This window comes from Artibeus jamaicensis, unplaced genomic scaffold (genome assembly GCF_021234435.1).
Source record: "Artibeus jamaicensis isolate MK-2021 breed Jamaican fruit bat unplaced genomic scaffold, CSHL_Jam_final contig_585, whole genome shotgun sequence".
NCBI lineage: Eukaryota > Metazoa > Chordata > Mammalia > Chiroptera > Phyllostomidae > Artibeus > Artibeus jamaicensis.
In genome coordinates this window covers 8,872,356-8,886,913 of record NW_026521894.1, presented here as the reverse complement: position 1 = coordinate 8,886,913, position 14,558 = coordinate 8,872,356, and the positions used below count along the sequence as shown (strand labels likewise).

Below are 14,558 nucleotides of genomic sequence, written 5' to 3'. Positions count from 1 at the left end.
TACCAATAATATATCTGGTAAGGGGTTAATTTCCAAAAGATATAAAGAACTTATACAACTCAACAATCAGGAAGACAAACAATCCAATTAAAAAATGTGCAAAAGACCCGAGTAGACACTTCTCCAAAGAGGATATACAGATGGCCAACATCATATGAAAAAATGTTCAACATCACTAGTCATAAAAGAGATGCAAATTAAAACCACAATTAGACTTCCAGCCAAGATGGACACATAGCTAGACAGACTGTGCCTCATCACACAACCAAAAGAAGAACAACGACAAATTTAAAAACAAAAAACAACTAGAACTGACAGAAAATCAAACTTTATAGAAGTCTGACAACCCAGGAGTTAAAGAAGAAACATTCATCCAGACCCATAGGATGGGTGGAGTCAGGCAGCCAGGGCAGAGAGGGCTCGAGGCGAGGCAGCCTCTGGCGTACCAGGTGGCCCCACATTTGTGTGCAGATAAACTGGGAGGAACAACTGGGAGTGAGACAGCCTCAAAGCCTCTGACTGAAAACACCTGTGGGGATTGAGGCAGCAGGAGAAACTCGCAGCCTCACAGGACAGTTCATTACAGAGACCCACAGATTCCCAGAACATACACAAACCCACCCCCCCAGGAATCAGCACCAGAGGGGCCCAATTTGATTGTGGGGAAGCGGGGGAAGTGACTGAAAACTGATAGAGAGCAGAGCAAGTGGTATTGTTCCCTCTTGGACCTGTGTCCCACATACAGAGCCACAATCCAGCATGAGGATGGTCCCACTCTGGGGAATACCTAAGGCTCCACCCCTTACTATGTAACAGGCACAAAAAGACAAAAAAAAATGGCCCAAATGAAAGAACAGATTACAGCTCCAGGAAAAACACAACAAGCAATGAAGAGATAGCCAACCTATCAGATGCACAGTTCAAAACACAGGAAATCAGGATTCTCACAAAAACTGGCTGAGTATGGTCGCAAAATAGAGGAAAAAAATGAAGGCTATGCTAAGTGAAATAAAGGAAAATGCCCAGAGAACCAACAGTGACAGGAAGGAAACCAGGACTCTAATCAATGGTTTGGACCAGAAGGAAGAAAGAAACAGTCAACCAGAACAGAATTCAGAAACAAGAATTCAAAAATATGAGGAGAGGCTTAGGAACCTCTGGAACATCTTTAAATGTTCCAACATCTGAATCATAGGAGTGCTAGAAGAAGAAGAGGAAGAGCAAGAAATTGAAAACTTATTTGAAAAAATAATGAAGTCTATTTCCTTTCTCCAATCTGGGAAAGGAAATAGACTTCCAGGAAGCTCAGAGAGTCCCAAAGAAGTGGAATCCAAGAAGGAACACACTAAGGCACATCATACTTACATTAGCCAAGATTAAAGATAAGGAGAGAAACTTAAAAGCAGCAAGAGAAAAGGAGACAGTTACCTACAAAGGAGTTCCCATAAGGCTATTAGCTGATTTCTCAAAAGAAACCTTACAGGCAAGAAGAGGCTGGAAAGAAGTATTCCAAGTCATGAAAGGCAAGGACCTACATCCAAGATTGCTCTATCCAGCAAAACTTTCATTTAGAATGGAAGGACAGATAAAGTGCTTCTCAGATAAAATCAAATTCAAGGAGTTCAGCATCACCAAACCCTCATTATATGAATTATTAAAGGGACTTAGAAAAAGAAGATAAAAATATGAATAGTAAAATGACATCAAACTCACAGCTATTAATAACCAAACCTAAAAGCAAACAAAAACAAATTAAGCAAACAACTACAACAGGAACAGAATCACAGAAATGGAGATCACATGGAGGGTTATCAGAGGGGGAGTGGGAGAGAAGGGAAAAAAGTTACAGAGAATAAGTAGCATAAATGGTAGGTAGGGGATAGACAGGGGGAGGTTAAGAATAATATAGGAAATGTTGAAGCCAAAGAACTTACATGTATGACCCACAGACATGAACTAAAGCGGGGGGAATGCGGGTGGGAGGAGGTGTGCAGAGCGGAGGGGAATAAAGGGGGGATAATGAGACAACTGTAATAGCATAATCAATAAAATATATTTAAAAAACAAAAACAAAAAATAGCTTGAAAAACAACCATATTATTATAGTTTTAGCAAACTATGCACAGTTTAATATTTTAAAACATTCATACTATATCTGGCATTGGTTATCCAGTACTTTGTAAAATTATTTCTATAACCATTAATAAAATGTATAATTTATAAAGAATACAAACACAAATTTCATTATATTGTCATGTGAAATGGTTATATGTGTTGTGGTGTTAATAAAATAAAAAATAAAACCACAATTAGATTATCACCTCATACCTGCCAGAACAGCCACTAAAACAGTAAGTGTTGGTGAGTATGGGGAATAAGGGGGACCTTAGCGCACTGTTTCTGGAAATACAGACTGGTGCAGCCACCATGGAAAACAGTATGGAGTGTCATCAAGAAATTAAAAATGAAACTGTCTTTTGATCCAGTGATCCCACTTGTAGAAATACAGCCTAAGAATCCCAAAATACCAATTTGAAAGAATATTTGTACCCCTATGTTCATTGCAGCATTGTTTACAATAGCCAAGATCTAAAAATAACCCCAAAGCCCATCAGTAGATGAGTATAAGAAAGCTGTGGTACATCTACACAATGAAGTACTACCTTTTGTGACAGCATGGATGGGACTGGAGATTATTATACTAAATGCAGTAAGCCAAAAGAAAGATAAATACTATATGATCTCACTTATATGTGGAATCTAATGAACAAAATAAACTGATGAACAAAATAGAAATAGAGGCATGAATATATGAAACAGACTGAGAGCTGTCGGAGGGGCAGGGGAGTGGGGATTAGATGAATAAAGGTGAAGGGATCAGCCAAACAACATCCATATATGCATAACCCAAGGACACAGACAACAGTATTATTATGGCCAGGAGGGAAGAGGAGGAGGTGGGGGCTGGGTGTAGGTGGGAAAAGGGGAGTGGGGTCAACAGGGACATCTGTAATTGTGTCAAGAATAAAAATAAAAAGGGAAAGAAGTGGATGATATCTTCATCCCTTCAAAAATGCTCAGTAAGTTGCTCAGTGTAATTTGCTTGAATTCCAAATTAGAAATGCAAGAACAAAGCAAATAGTAAAAATGACATTAAAAGTATTTAGTTCCCTAGAATCTTAAATTTCAGAAATCTGACAGAGAAAATAGGTAATTTATTTAGAAGCAGACAGCTCTGTTTTTAGAGGTGTTCAATAATTTCTTTAAATGATCAATAAGCAGCAGGTATCCTCAGAGTGTGCTATATCCACTTGCTAAGGAAATTCCAAAATCAGTAACCTAAAGTTAAATATTTAACTACTATTCTCCAAAATACATACAAGTCTTACCATATTTCCCATCATCTCTGCCTTGATAATCTTGGCTCCCAACTTGTTCTTCTCATCAACACTCAGGAAGTGGACCGACTCATCCTCTGGACTACTTCTACTTGAACAAGAGAGATTAAGAGCATAAGAAATATAGCTACAATGCAAATAACAGCATCAAGATTCAAATGTTACTATAGCTAGCCTCAAGAAAGCATCAATACCAAGTGATCATGATCCATAAATACATATAATCTCAATGTTCCACCATAAATTAATAGTTTAAGGTTCTTGTCACAATGCTATGATGGTTTATGACAGTCATAAAGGTAACTAAAAAAAGACCCCTAAAAATGAGGTAAATAATATATCAACTATTCAGAGAGAGAAGATGGCGTCTAGGTAATAGGGAGCAGATTCCATGTCCCTACAAAGGGGAGAGAAACCTGGCAGATCTATAGAGGAACAGAGCAGACAGCCAACAGGACCACAGCATATATGAAAATAGGAGATCAGACACTGTAGCAGACATTGAAAAACCAGAGGGTAAGGAGAGTGCTTCAGGACAATAAGGGCCCAGGGATCAGCACACGGAACAGGGCGGCTGCAGCCCCAGGCCCAGGGCCCACTGGGCCAGCCACAGGGCTCTTGGGAGAGACCTGGGTCAGCGCTCCCTCCCCAGCCAAGCAGGGTTTGAGCAGCACTAGGGGTGACCTGGTTGCTTAAACTTGCAGAGAGGGGAGTAACGACTGAGTGGCAAACACACGGGGGCTGTGAGTAACCATGCAGAGCCCTGGGAAGAGTGTGCACCCGAACCCGAACCCGAACCCATGAGACCAGAGGCAGCCTGGCCATGTGCGTGCACTCGCAACCGGGGGAGAGAGCTTTGTGGAACACCTGGGGACCACACCCGTGGACCCAGAGAGAGCATGCTACCCCAGGAGACCCGAAGCCTGTACCCATAAACCCGCAGTGAGTGCCCGCAACTCTGGAGACAGCACCGGCAAACCCGGAGTGAGCACTCCTGCAACACAGGAGACCCAGAGGCCACATCTGTAAACCCGCCCCTCAGCCTGATGCAGCAGCAAGAACAGAAAAACCGGTTTGGCCAGCTTGAAACCAGCAAGAGGTGTTTGTTTGTTTGTTTGTTTGTTTGTTTGTTTTTGTGTTTTGTTTTTTTTGTTTGATTTTTTAAGTAATTTATTTTTTAATTTTTAACCTCTCAATTCCTTTTGCTTTTCTTTCCTTCTTTCTTGCTTTATTCCTTCTTCCTTTCTTTCCAATTGTATCTCTTCTACCTTCCTTAGTCTGCTTTTTAAAAAAAAATACCCACAAATGAGACAAAAAACCCCAGAACTGTGAAAAGACCAGATTTGGACCAAAGAAGGGGCATCCCAACAGCAGAGACAGACAAATTTCACTTTGCTATTGCAGGGAACCTGCAAAATACTGCATATTTGTGTTATTATTTTTACATTATTCTTACATCTTTGATTTGAATTATACTTTTATATTCCTCTTCTTTCTGTTTAGGGCCCATTGCTTGGCTGGTTATATTGCATCCTCTCACAGGTTTCCCCTTGCTCTCTCATTCACAGTGTATTGCTAATTTACTGTCTTCACTTCACCTGTGTCCACTGGCACACTCCAGAAGATCCGATACTCCCTATTCTTAGTATTCAGATCTCATGGATTCTGTCATAAAATTGTTGCTCTAATATTATTGTAAATAATAGCTGTTCCATATTATTGTAAATACTTTGCAACACCCCTCCCAGATCTTAGTCCACAGTTTCCTGAACTCTATTACCGTAGTGATTAACTCTATTCTCTCACACGCTACACCTATTTACTATCCTTTACTCTCACCTTACCTCAGAATCTGACCTCCCACAACCTCACTGCTTTCTAGATCCAACTCACAAGTGTTCCCTCCCCAACAAGAGTCTTACCTTCTTTCCAACCTTTCTAAAAAGTGGCTAGTTGGGTGGAAGATCAGGGTTAACACTATACATAGCCAAAGGATCTCCTATCTCTTCTTTACCAGCTGCTACTGTAAATACAATAGAATACTCTCCTGCTGTGATAACCATTTTGCCTTCCCCTCCAACTGATCACAAAAAAGAGTAGGTAGAAGCAGTGAACACCAGGATACCCAAAGGAGTCTGAGCCACTGAGTCTAACAGGTATTCTACCACACCATAAACCCAGGGAGTCAAAACAGATCAATTTAAGAAGCTGAGGCTAACAAGAAGAGTCTCACAAACAATGGGAAGACAAAGAAACAGTCCCCAAATGAAAGAAAAGGCGGAAGCCTCAGAAAAAATGCTAGATGAAATAGAGGCAAGTCAATTATCAGATACTGAATTCAAAGCACTGGTTATCAGGAAGCTCAAAGAGCTCACCAGAAACTACAGGGCAGCTACAATGATCTCACTGCAAACTATATCAACATGAAAAGGGAAATAGAAACTATCAGCAAAGGCCAAGAGGAAATGAAGAATACAATTTCTGAACTGAAGAACACAGTAGAAGGAATCAAAAGCAGGCTAGATGAAGCATAAGATCGGATCAGGGAGCTGGAGGACAAAGTATAAAAAAATACCCAGAAGGAGGAAGAAAAGGAAAAGAGAGGCTCAGAAAAAATGAAGAGGGATTAAGAGAAATATAAGACAATATGAAATGTAATAATGTCGCAATCATAGGGATACCAGAGGGAGAAGAAGAGCAAGGGACAGAAAATCTATTTGAGAAAGTAATGATGGAAAACTTCCCTAATTTGATGAGAGAAAAAAAATCACACAAATCCAGGAAACACAGAGAGTCCCAATCAGGAGGAACCCAAAAAGGCCCAGGTCAAGACACATCATAATTAAAATGGCAAAATTCTAAGACAAAGAGAGAATCCTAAAGGCAGCAAGGGAGAAAAAAGAAATAACATACAAGGAGCCCCAATAAGATCAGCAACAGACTTCTCAATGGAAACGCTCTAAGCAAGAACAGAATGACAAGAAATATTCAAAGTAATGAGAACCAGAGGCCTGCAACCAAGGCTACTTTACCCAGCAAGGCTCACAATCAAGATAGAAGGCCAAATAAAAAGCTTCCGGGACAGAAGAAGTCTAAAATAATACACCTCCACCAAACCAGCTCTGCAGGAAATGCTAAAGGGACTGCTCTAAAAGAAGAAAGGAAAAGAGAGAGACAGAGAGGAACACAGGTACAAAAATGGCAATGAATAAGTACTTATCAATGATAACCTTAAATGTAAATGGATTAAATGCTCCAATCCAAAGACACAGAATAGCTCAATGGATAAGAAAGCATGACCCACACATATGCTGCCTACAAGAGACCTGCCTCAGGACAAAAGACCATCACGGACTAAAAGTGAAGGGCTGGAAACAAACTTTCCAAGCAAACAGACAGAAAAAAAAAAAAAAAAGCCGGGGTAGCGATACTCATAGCAGACAAAATAGACTTCAAAAAAAGGGCCATAGAAAGAGACCGAGAAGGTCACTTCATAATACTCAAGAGAAGAATCCACCAAGACATAAACATTGTAAATACATATGCACCCAATGTAGGAGCACCCAAATATATAAAGAAAATCTTACAGGGCTTCAAGAACAATATTGACAGCAACACAATTATAGCTGGGGATTTTAACACCCCACTGTCAAAAATGGACAGATCTTCCAAAAAAAAAATCAACAAAAATATTGTGGAATTGAACAACGTCCTAGATGAAATGGACTTAACTGATATATACAGAGCCCTTCATCCCAAAACAGCTAAATACACATTCCTTTCAAATGTACATGGAACATTTTCAAAGATAGACCACATGATAGGACACAAAACAAGCCTCAACAAATCCAAGAAAACTGAAATCATACCAAGCATTTTCTCTGACCACAAGGGACTGAAACTAGAAAACAACTCCACGGGAAAAATCCCCAAACACTCAAAATCATGGAGACTGAATAGCATGCTATTAAACAATGAATGGGTCAAGAATGAAATTAGAGAAGAAATCAAAAAGTTTCTGGAAAGAAATGAAAATGAACTCACCACAACTTAAAATGTATGGCATATAGCAATGGCAGTCCTGAGAGGGAAGTTCATAGCAATACAGGCCTACCTAAAAAAGATAGAAACATTTCAAACAAACAATCTAACCCTACACCTACAAGAACTTGAGGAACAACAACAAAAACAGCCTAGAGCAAGCAGAAGGAAGAAAATAACCAACATCAGAGCAGAATTAAATGACATAGAGACTAAAGCGCAATTTTTAAGGATCAATGAATCCAGGAGCTGTTTTTTTAAAAAGATAAAATTGACAAGCCTTCAAGCAGGCTCATCAAGAAAAAAAGAGAGGACCCAAATAAACACAATCAGAAATGAAAGAGGAGAGATTACAACTGATATCACAGAAATAGAAGGGATTATAAGAAATTACTATGAAGAACTGTATGCCAAGAAATTTGAAAACCTAGGGGAAATAGACACATTTCTAGAAAAATATAATCTTCCAAAACTGAATGAAGAAGTAGAAAGTCTGAACAGACCAATAACATCAGAAGAATTTGAAGCAGTAATCAAAAAACTCCTGACACACAAAAGCTCTGGACCAGATGGTTTCACAGAAAAATTCTACAAAGCATTTAAGGAAGAGCTAACCCCTATTCTTCACAGACTATTCAAAAAAATCTAAAATGATGGAAGACTTCCAAACTCTTTTAAGAAGCCAGGATCATCCTAATTCCAAAACCAGATAGAGACACAATAAAGAAAGAAAACCTCAGGCCAATATCGCTGATGAACACAGACACTAAAATCCTCAATAAAATATTGGCAAATCGCATCCAACAATACAATAAAAAGATCATTTATCATGACCAAGTGGGATTCATCCCAGGGATGTAAGGATGGTTCAATATTTACAAATCAGTAAATGTAATACATCACATAAACAAAAGCAGAGACAAAAATCAGATTGATCATGTCAATAGATGTGGAAAAAGCTTATGATAGGGTACAATACCAATTTATGATAAAAATACTCAGCAAGCTGGGAATAGAGGAAGCATTCCTCAATATAATACAGGCCATATATGAGACCTACAACCAACATCATACTCAATGGGCAAAAACTAAAAGCTTTTCCACTAAGATCAGGAACAAGACAAGATTGTCCACTTCCACCACTTCTATTCAATATAGTATTGGAAGTTTTAGCCACAGCCATCAGACAAGAAAAGGAAATAAAAGGCATCCAAATAGGAAAGGAGGAAACAAAACTGTTACTGTTTGCAGATGACACAATAGTCTACACAGAAAATCATATGGACTCTGCCAAAAAAACTTCTCAACCTAATAAATGAATTCAGCAAAAACAGTGGGATACAAAGTCAATATCCAGAAATCAAAGGCATTTTTGTATACCAACAATGAATCAGCAGAAGCAGAAATAAAGAGAAAAATCCCATTTGATATAGCAAAAAGAAAAATAAAATACCTAGGAATAAACCTAACCAAAGAGGTAAAAGACCCCTATGCAGAAAACTACACAACACTGAAGAAAGAAATCAAGGAAGATACAAACAAATGGAAACATACATTGTGTTTATGGATGGGAAGAATTAACATCATCAAAATGTCCATACTACCCAAAGCAATTTTCATATTCGATGCAATACCTATTAAAGTACCAATGGCATATTTCACAGACAGAGAACACACACTTCAAAAATTATATGGAACCATAAATGAGCCCAAATAGCAGCTGCAGTTTTGAGAAAGAAGAACAAAGTAGGAGGGATCACAATACCTGATATCAAACTGTATTACAAGGCCACTGTAATCAAAACAGCCTGGTACTGGCATAAAAACAGGCACATAGACCAACAGAACAGAGAGCCCAGAAATAAACCCAAGTGTCTACGGTCAATTAATATTCAACAAAGGGGGCAGCAACATAAAACGGACTAAAAATAGCCTCTTCAACAAATGGTGTTGGGAGAACTAGACAGCTACATGTGAAAAAATGAAACTCGAACACCAACTTACACCATACACAAAAATAAATTCAAGGTGGATAAAAGACTTAAATATAAGATGTAACATCATTAAAGTCCTAAAGTCCATTAAAGATGTAACACCATTAAAGTCCTAAAGGAAAATCTCAAATATTTCACACAGCAACATTTTACTGCTATGTCCCCTAGAGCAAGGAATATAAAGGAAAGAATAAACAAATGGGATCTCATCAAGAAAAAAGCTTTTGCAAGGCTAAAGAAAACAGTATTAAAATAAAAAGAGAACCAAACATATAGGAAAACATATTTACTAATGATACCTCAGACAAGGGTTTAATCTCCAAAATATATAAAGAACTTACGACTCCACTCTAAGAAGACAAGCAACTCAATTTAAAAATGAGCAAAGGACTTGAACAGACATTTCTCCAAGGAGGACATACAGAGGGTCCAGAGACACATGAAAAGATACTCAATACCACTAGTTATCAGAGAGATGCAAATTAAAAACACAATGAGACACCACTTTACACTGGTCAGAATAGCCATCATAATAAACAAAGCAACAAACAAGTGTTGGAGAGGTTGTGGAGAAAAGGGAACCCTAGTGCACTGTTGGTGGGATTGTAGACTGGTACAACCACTATGGAAGACAGTAGGGAATATTCTCAGAAAACTGAAAATGGATTTGCCTTTTGAACTAGCAATTCCACTGCTAGGATTATACCCTAAGAACCCTGAAACACCAATCCAAAAGAACCTATGCACCCCATTGTTCATAGCAGCACAATTTACAATAGCCAAGTGCTAGAAGAAACCTAGGTGCCCTTCAGTAGTGAATGGATCAAAAAATTGTGGTACATATACACAATGGAATTCTATGCAGCAGAGAGAAAGAATGAACTACTACCCTTTGCAACAACATGGATGGAACTGGAAAGCATTATGCTGAGTGAAATAAGCCAGGGGTTGAAAGACAAATACCATATGATCTCACCTTTAACAGGAACCTAAACAACAAAACAAACAAGCAAACAAAATATAACCAAAGACACTCAAAAAAAGAACAGGCTGACAGTAACCAGAGGGGAGAGGGGAGGGAATTTCAGGGAGAAAGGGCAAGGGTTTACAGGAACACATATGAAGGACACATGGACAAAAACAGGAGGGTAGAAATGGGAGGGAAGGGGGAGGGCTGGGTGGGTGGGCTCTGATAGGAGTAAAAGACAGAAAATTGTACTTGAACAATTAAAATTTTTAAAAATATGTCAACTATTCTTCATTATTTAATCTTCCCATACACATTCTAAAACAAGCAAATAAAAATAAATAAAAGCACTGTGATCAGGCCATTACGCACAACTGCAAAAACTCTTCATCCAATGTGATACCCCTGATAATCTAAAGAAATAACATTTAACTGCATTCAAAGAATAAAAATGATGATCATGTGTCCTTTTGCAAAGTCAACCCAGAATTATTCAGACAACTGAAACTAATTTACAACTAATATAATGTACCAAATCTATACTCTGGAAGCTTCACAAAAGACAAATTTCAATCCAATGTCATATTCCTGGAACATACAGCTGCCCTGGCTTACTGCCCTAAGAAAGATTAACAGTAAGAGGAATGAAACAATCATAAAAAAGGCTCAATCCAAAAGAAGCCAGATAAAAAGGAAAAAGAATACAAAGGACAGGATAAATAGAAAACAAATAAGACAGATTTGAACCTAATTACACCACATTATATATAAATGGTCTAAACACCTGAATTAAAAAGCAAAAACTGTCATACGGATAACAAAGCAAAACTCGACTATAAAAATGTACTATAAGGCACAAATATGTTAAACATAAAAGAATGGGAAAAGACATTATCATGTTTTAAAACTAGTCAAAATAAAGCTGAAGTGGCTTCTTTAATATTGGATAAACTAGAGTACAGAATAAAAAATATCACTAGAGACCCAAAAAAGTCATTTCATAAAGAGGTCAAGACATCAAGTACACAGAAGAATCTCTAAACATTATGTACCTAATAATAGAGCTTTAAAACACTGACAAAACTGTCAAGAGAAACAGACAAAGTTGCAATTACAATTGACTTCAATTGAGAGTAGAGGTACTCTCAATACTTGATAGAATAAGCACATGAAAAATCAGCAAAGATATGAAAGATGAGCGTAACACCATCAACTAAACGTGCCGAACATTCAGGAACACTCCACACAAAAACAGTAGAAAACACATTCTTCCTAAGTGTATACCAAATATTTACCGAGTTAAAAAATATTTTGAGTCATAAAACAAGTCTCAGTAAATTTAAAGGAATCAAATCATACAAACTATGTTGTCGGACCACAATGAAATTAAATTAGAAACCATCAACAAAGATCACTGGAAAAATCTTCAACTATTTGGAAACTAAATAGCATACCTATAGCTTACCTATAAATCACCCAATGGACAAGAATGAAATCAAAGAGAAATTTTAAAGTATTTGGAATTGAACAGAAATATAAATACAACATATCAGAATTTGTCAGATGCAGCTAAAGAACTGCTTATGCAGAAATTTATAGCACTAGATATTTGTTAGAAAAGTTTTCAAATTAATGATGTCAGCTTATAACCAATAAAGCAGGAAAAGGAGCAAAATAAACCTCAAATAAGCAAAATACAAGAAAAAAAAAGATCAGAGTGGAATTAATACAAAGCAGAACAATAAAGACATGCAGTGAAACCAAACCTGGTTAAGACAATCTATAAAACTGATAAATTTCTAGCCTTACTGATCAAAAAATAAAAAAGATACAAATGACCAACAAAGAGCTGAGAGAACTAAAAATACTACACAATCTAAGCACTTACAAAAAGATATCCGATGACAAACAAGCACATGAGTAGATGCTCAACATCAGTAGTCATTAGGGGAATGCAATTAAAGCCATGAAGAGATACTTCTACACATCCACCAGAATAGTTAAAATTAAAAAGACTCACCATTACAAGTTCCTGGAAGAATGTGGAGGAACTAAAAGTCTCATGTATTTTTGGTGGTAATGTAAAATGATACAGCCATGTGGTGAAATATCCAGTTTCTCAACATTTAAACCTGTGGTTACCACATGACCTAGCCATTCCTCTCCTAGGTATTTACTCAAAAGGAAAAGAAGCACCCGTACGTACAAAGATTTGTACCTGAAGGTTCAAAGCAGCTTTATTTACAATAGCTCTAAACTGGAAATATTCTAAATGTCCACCAGTATATGAACGGAAAAACAAATTGTGATATACCTAACAGTGGTATACTACTCATTCAAAAAAAAAAGGGGGGGGTGAGCTACTGTTATAAACAACAAAATGGACAAAACTCAAAATTATGCTCAGTGAAAGATGTCAGACCAAAAAGAAAGTGTGAAATATGACCCTATGTATGTTAGACTTCAAAAAATGAGAACAAGTCTTTAATGAAACAAAGAAGATAAATGGTTGTCTAAAGGGGTTGGGAGGGTATGGAGACAGGTGGAGGCCAGGGATTATGAAAGGGTACCAGGAAACTTTTGGGAATGATGCTTTTGTTAGAATACACCTATTTCAAAACTTACCAAATTGCACATTCCAGAGTATAAGTGCAACTTATCATATGTCAATTATACATCAATAAAGTTTTTACTTATTTCTTTAAAGATTGTAATTATTTATTTTTAGGGAGAGGGGCAGGGAAAAAGAGAGGGAGTGAAACATTAGTCTGTGGTTGCCTCTCGCGCACCCCCTACTGGGGACCAGCCCACAACCCAGGCATGTGCCCTGACTGGGAATTGAACCGGCGACCCTTAAATTCGCAGGCCCAATCTCAATCCACTTAGCTACAACAGTCAAGGCTCAGTAAAGTTGTTTTTAAAAACTATCACAGGAGAGTAATAAAAATTTTTAAAAGCAGAAAAAATTTTGTCATAAATTTTAAATATAAAGTTTATCTATGATATTACTAGTTTCTATGAGTTCTCAGAAGTCATCATACTCTACCGAAATTAATCTGAGTTTTCAACATATTTTTCTGAGAAAGTAATAGAAAAATACATAAACAGACCTCCAAATCAAAACCTGACCTAATAACCAACCATATATGAAAATTATTTTAAACAGTGAATTCCTTTTGGGCACAAAATAAAATCTTTTCGGAGACACCATTTGAGCTTTTCTTCTCATATTGGTGAAAAGAAAGGCAATATTCTGGTGCTGAAACTAAGACACCTAAAATATTTCATGTAAAATGTCATTAGAAAGTAACGTATTTTTGTTCCCCGTAAGGTCTTTCAGTCTACATTTTAAAAACTAATCAAGACAAACAGTAAGGGCATGCATTTGTGTAAAGAGCGTAACTTCATTACTTTTTATAGGCTTCTGTGGATTGAGGTACTGCTGGTATCATTAGCTGTCCTCCTTTCGTATGGAAAATAGTTTCCAATCACTCTTTAAAATTAAATTCTGAGGTACGAGTCATTTCTATTGTCTTGTAAATGTAATTTGTTTGAATTCCAGGCAACCCAATCATATTTCAATAAGAATTTTGACTTACGAATCAACATAATTTTTCTCAATTTGCATTCTTTCCCATGCAGTTAATCCGAAAGTTCTCTGCTTTTGAAAATTTACTATCCCGGTCCTTTATGTGGAATTTATAAGTATTAAATTTTTTATATGCATGTACAATGTAAAACAAATTAACAGTCGTGCCCATTCCAAGGAGTATCAGTGCAATTATTCCCTCAGAAGCCGGCCTGCCCCACAGTCTGCCACCACTGCCAGATTCCTAAGTGAGAAACTTTCTGGCTGCTTTTCATTCTTTCTTCTGCTTTTCTTCAGTGACCAGGGTTTTTTTTTTTCCCCTACAAAGTCCCATTCTAGTTTATCCATTTTCATCTCAACACCAGCCAACTGAGAAAATTAAAAAATGGAGGAAGAAAAAATACATGAGGGGGTGGTTTCCCCAATATTTCTCGAAACCTTTCTCTGTTAATCCAGTGAATGCTTATTACAATTCAGATACAGGCCCACACAGGAGTTCTTACTGAGTTCACTTATTTTGAAAATCAGCCATTCTGCAAGTAAGCTGAAATTTGATAGGGTCAAAAAAA

General features: G+C 37.4%; 1 protein-coding gene across 2 annotated transcripts in view; it reads right to left on the bottom strand.

Moving 5' to 3' along the window:
- CWF19L2 (CWF19 like cell cycle control factor 2) overlaps positions 1–14,558 on the bottom strand; it is a 101,301-nt gene that overhangs the window by 48,886 nt on the left and 37,857 nt on the right. The window contains exon 9 of one of the 2 annotated variants that reach the window (XM_037137657.2): positions 3,390–3,489. In XM_037137657.2, coding sequence (XP_036993552.2) covers positions 3,390–3,489 — 100 coding nt within the window. The remainder of the gene's footprint in view (positions 1–3,389; positions 3,490–14,558) is intronic. The other variant, XM_037137658.2, reaches the window with a different exon arrangement.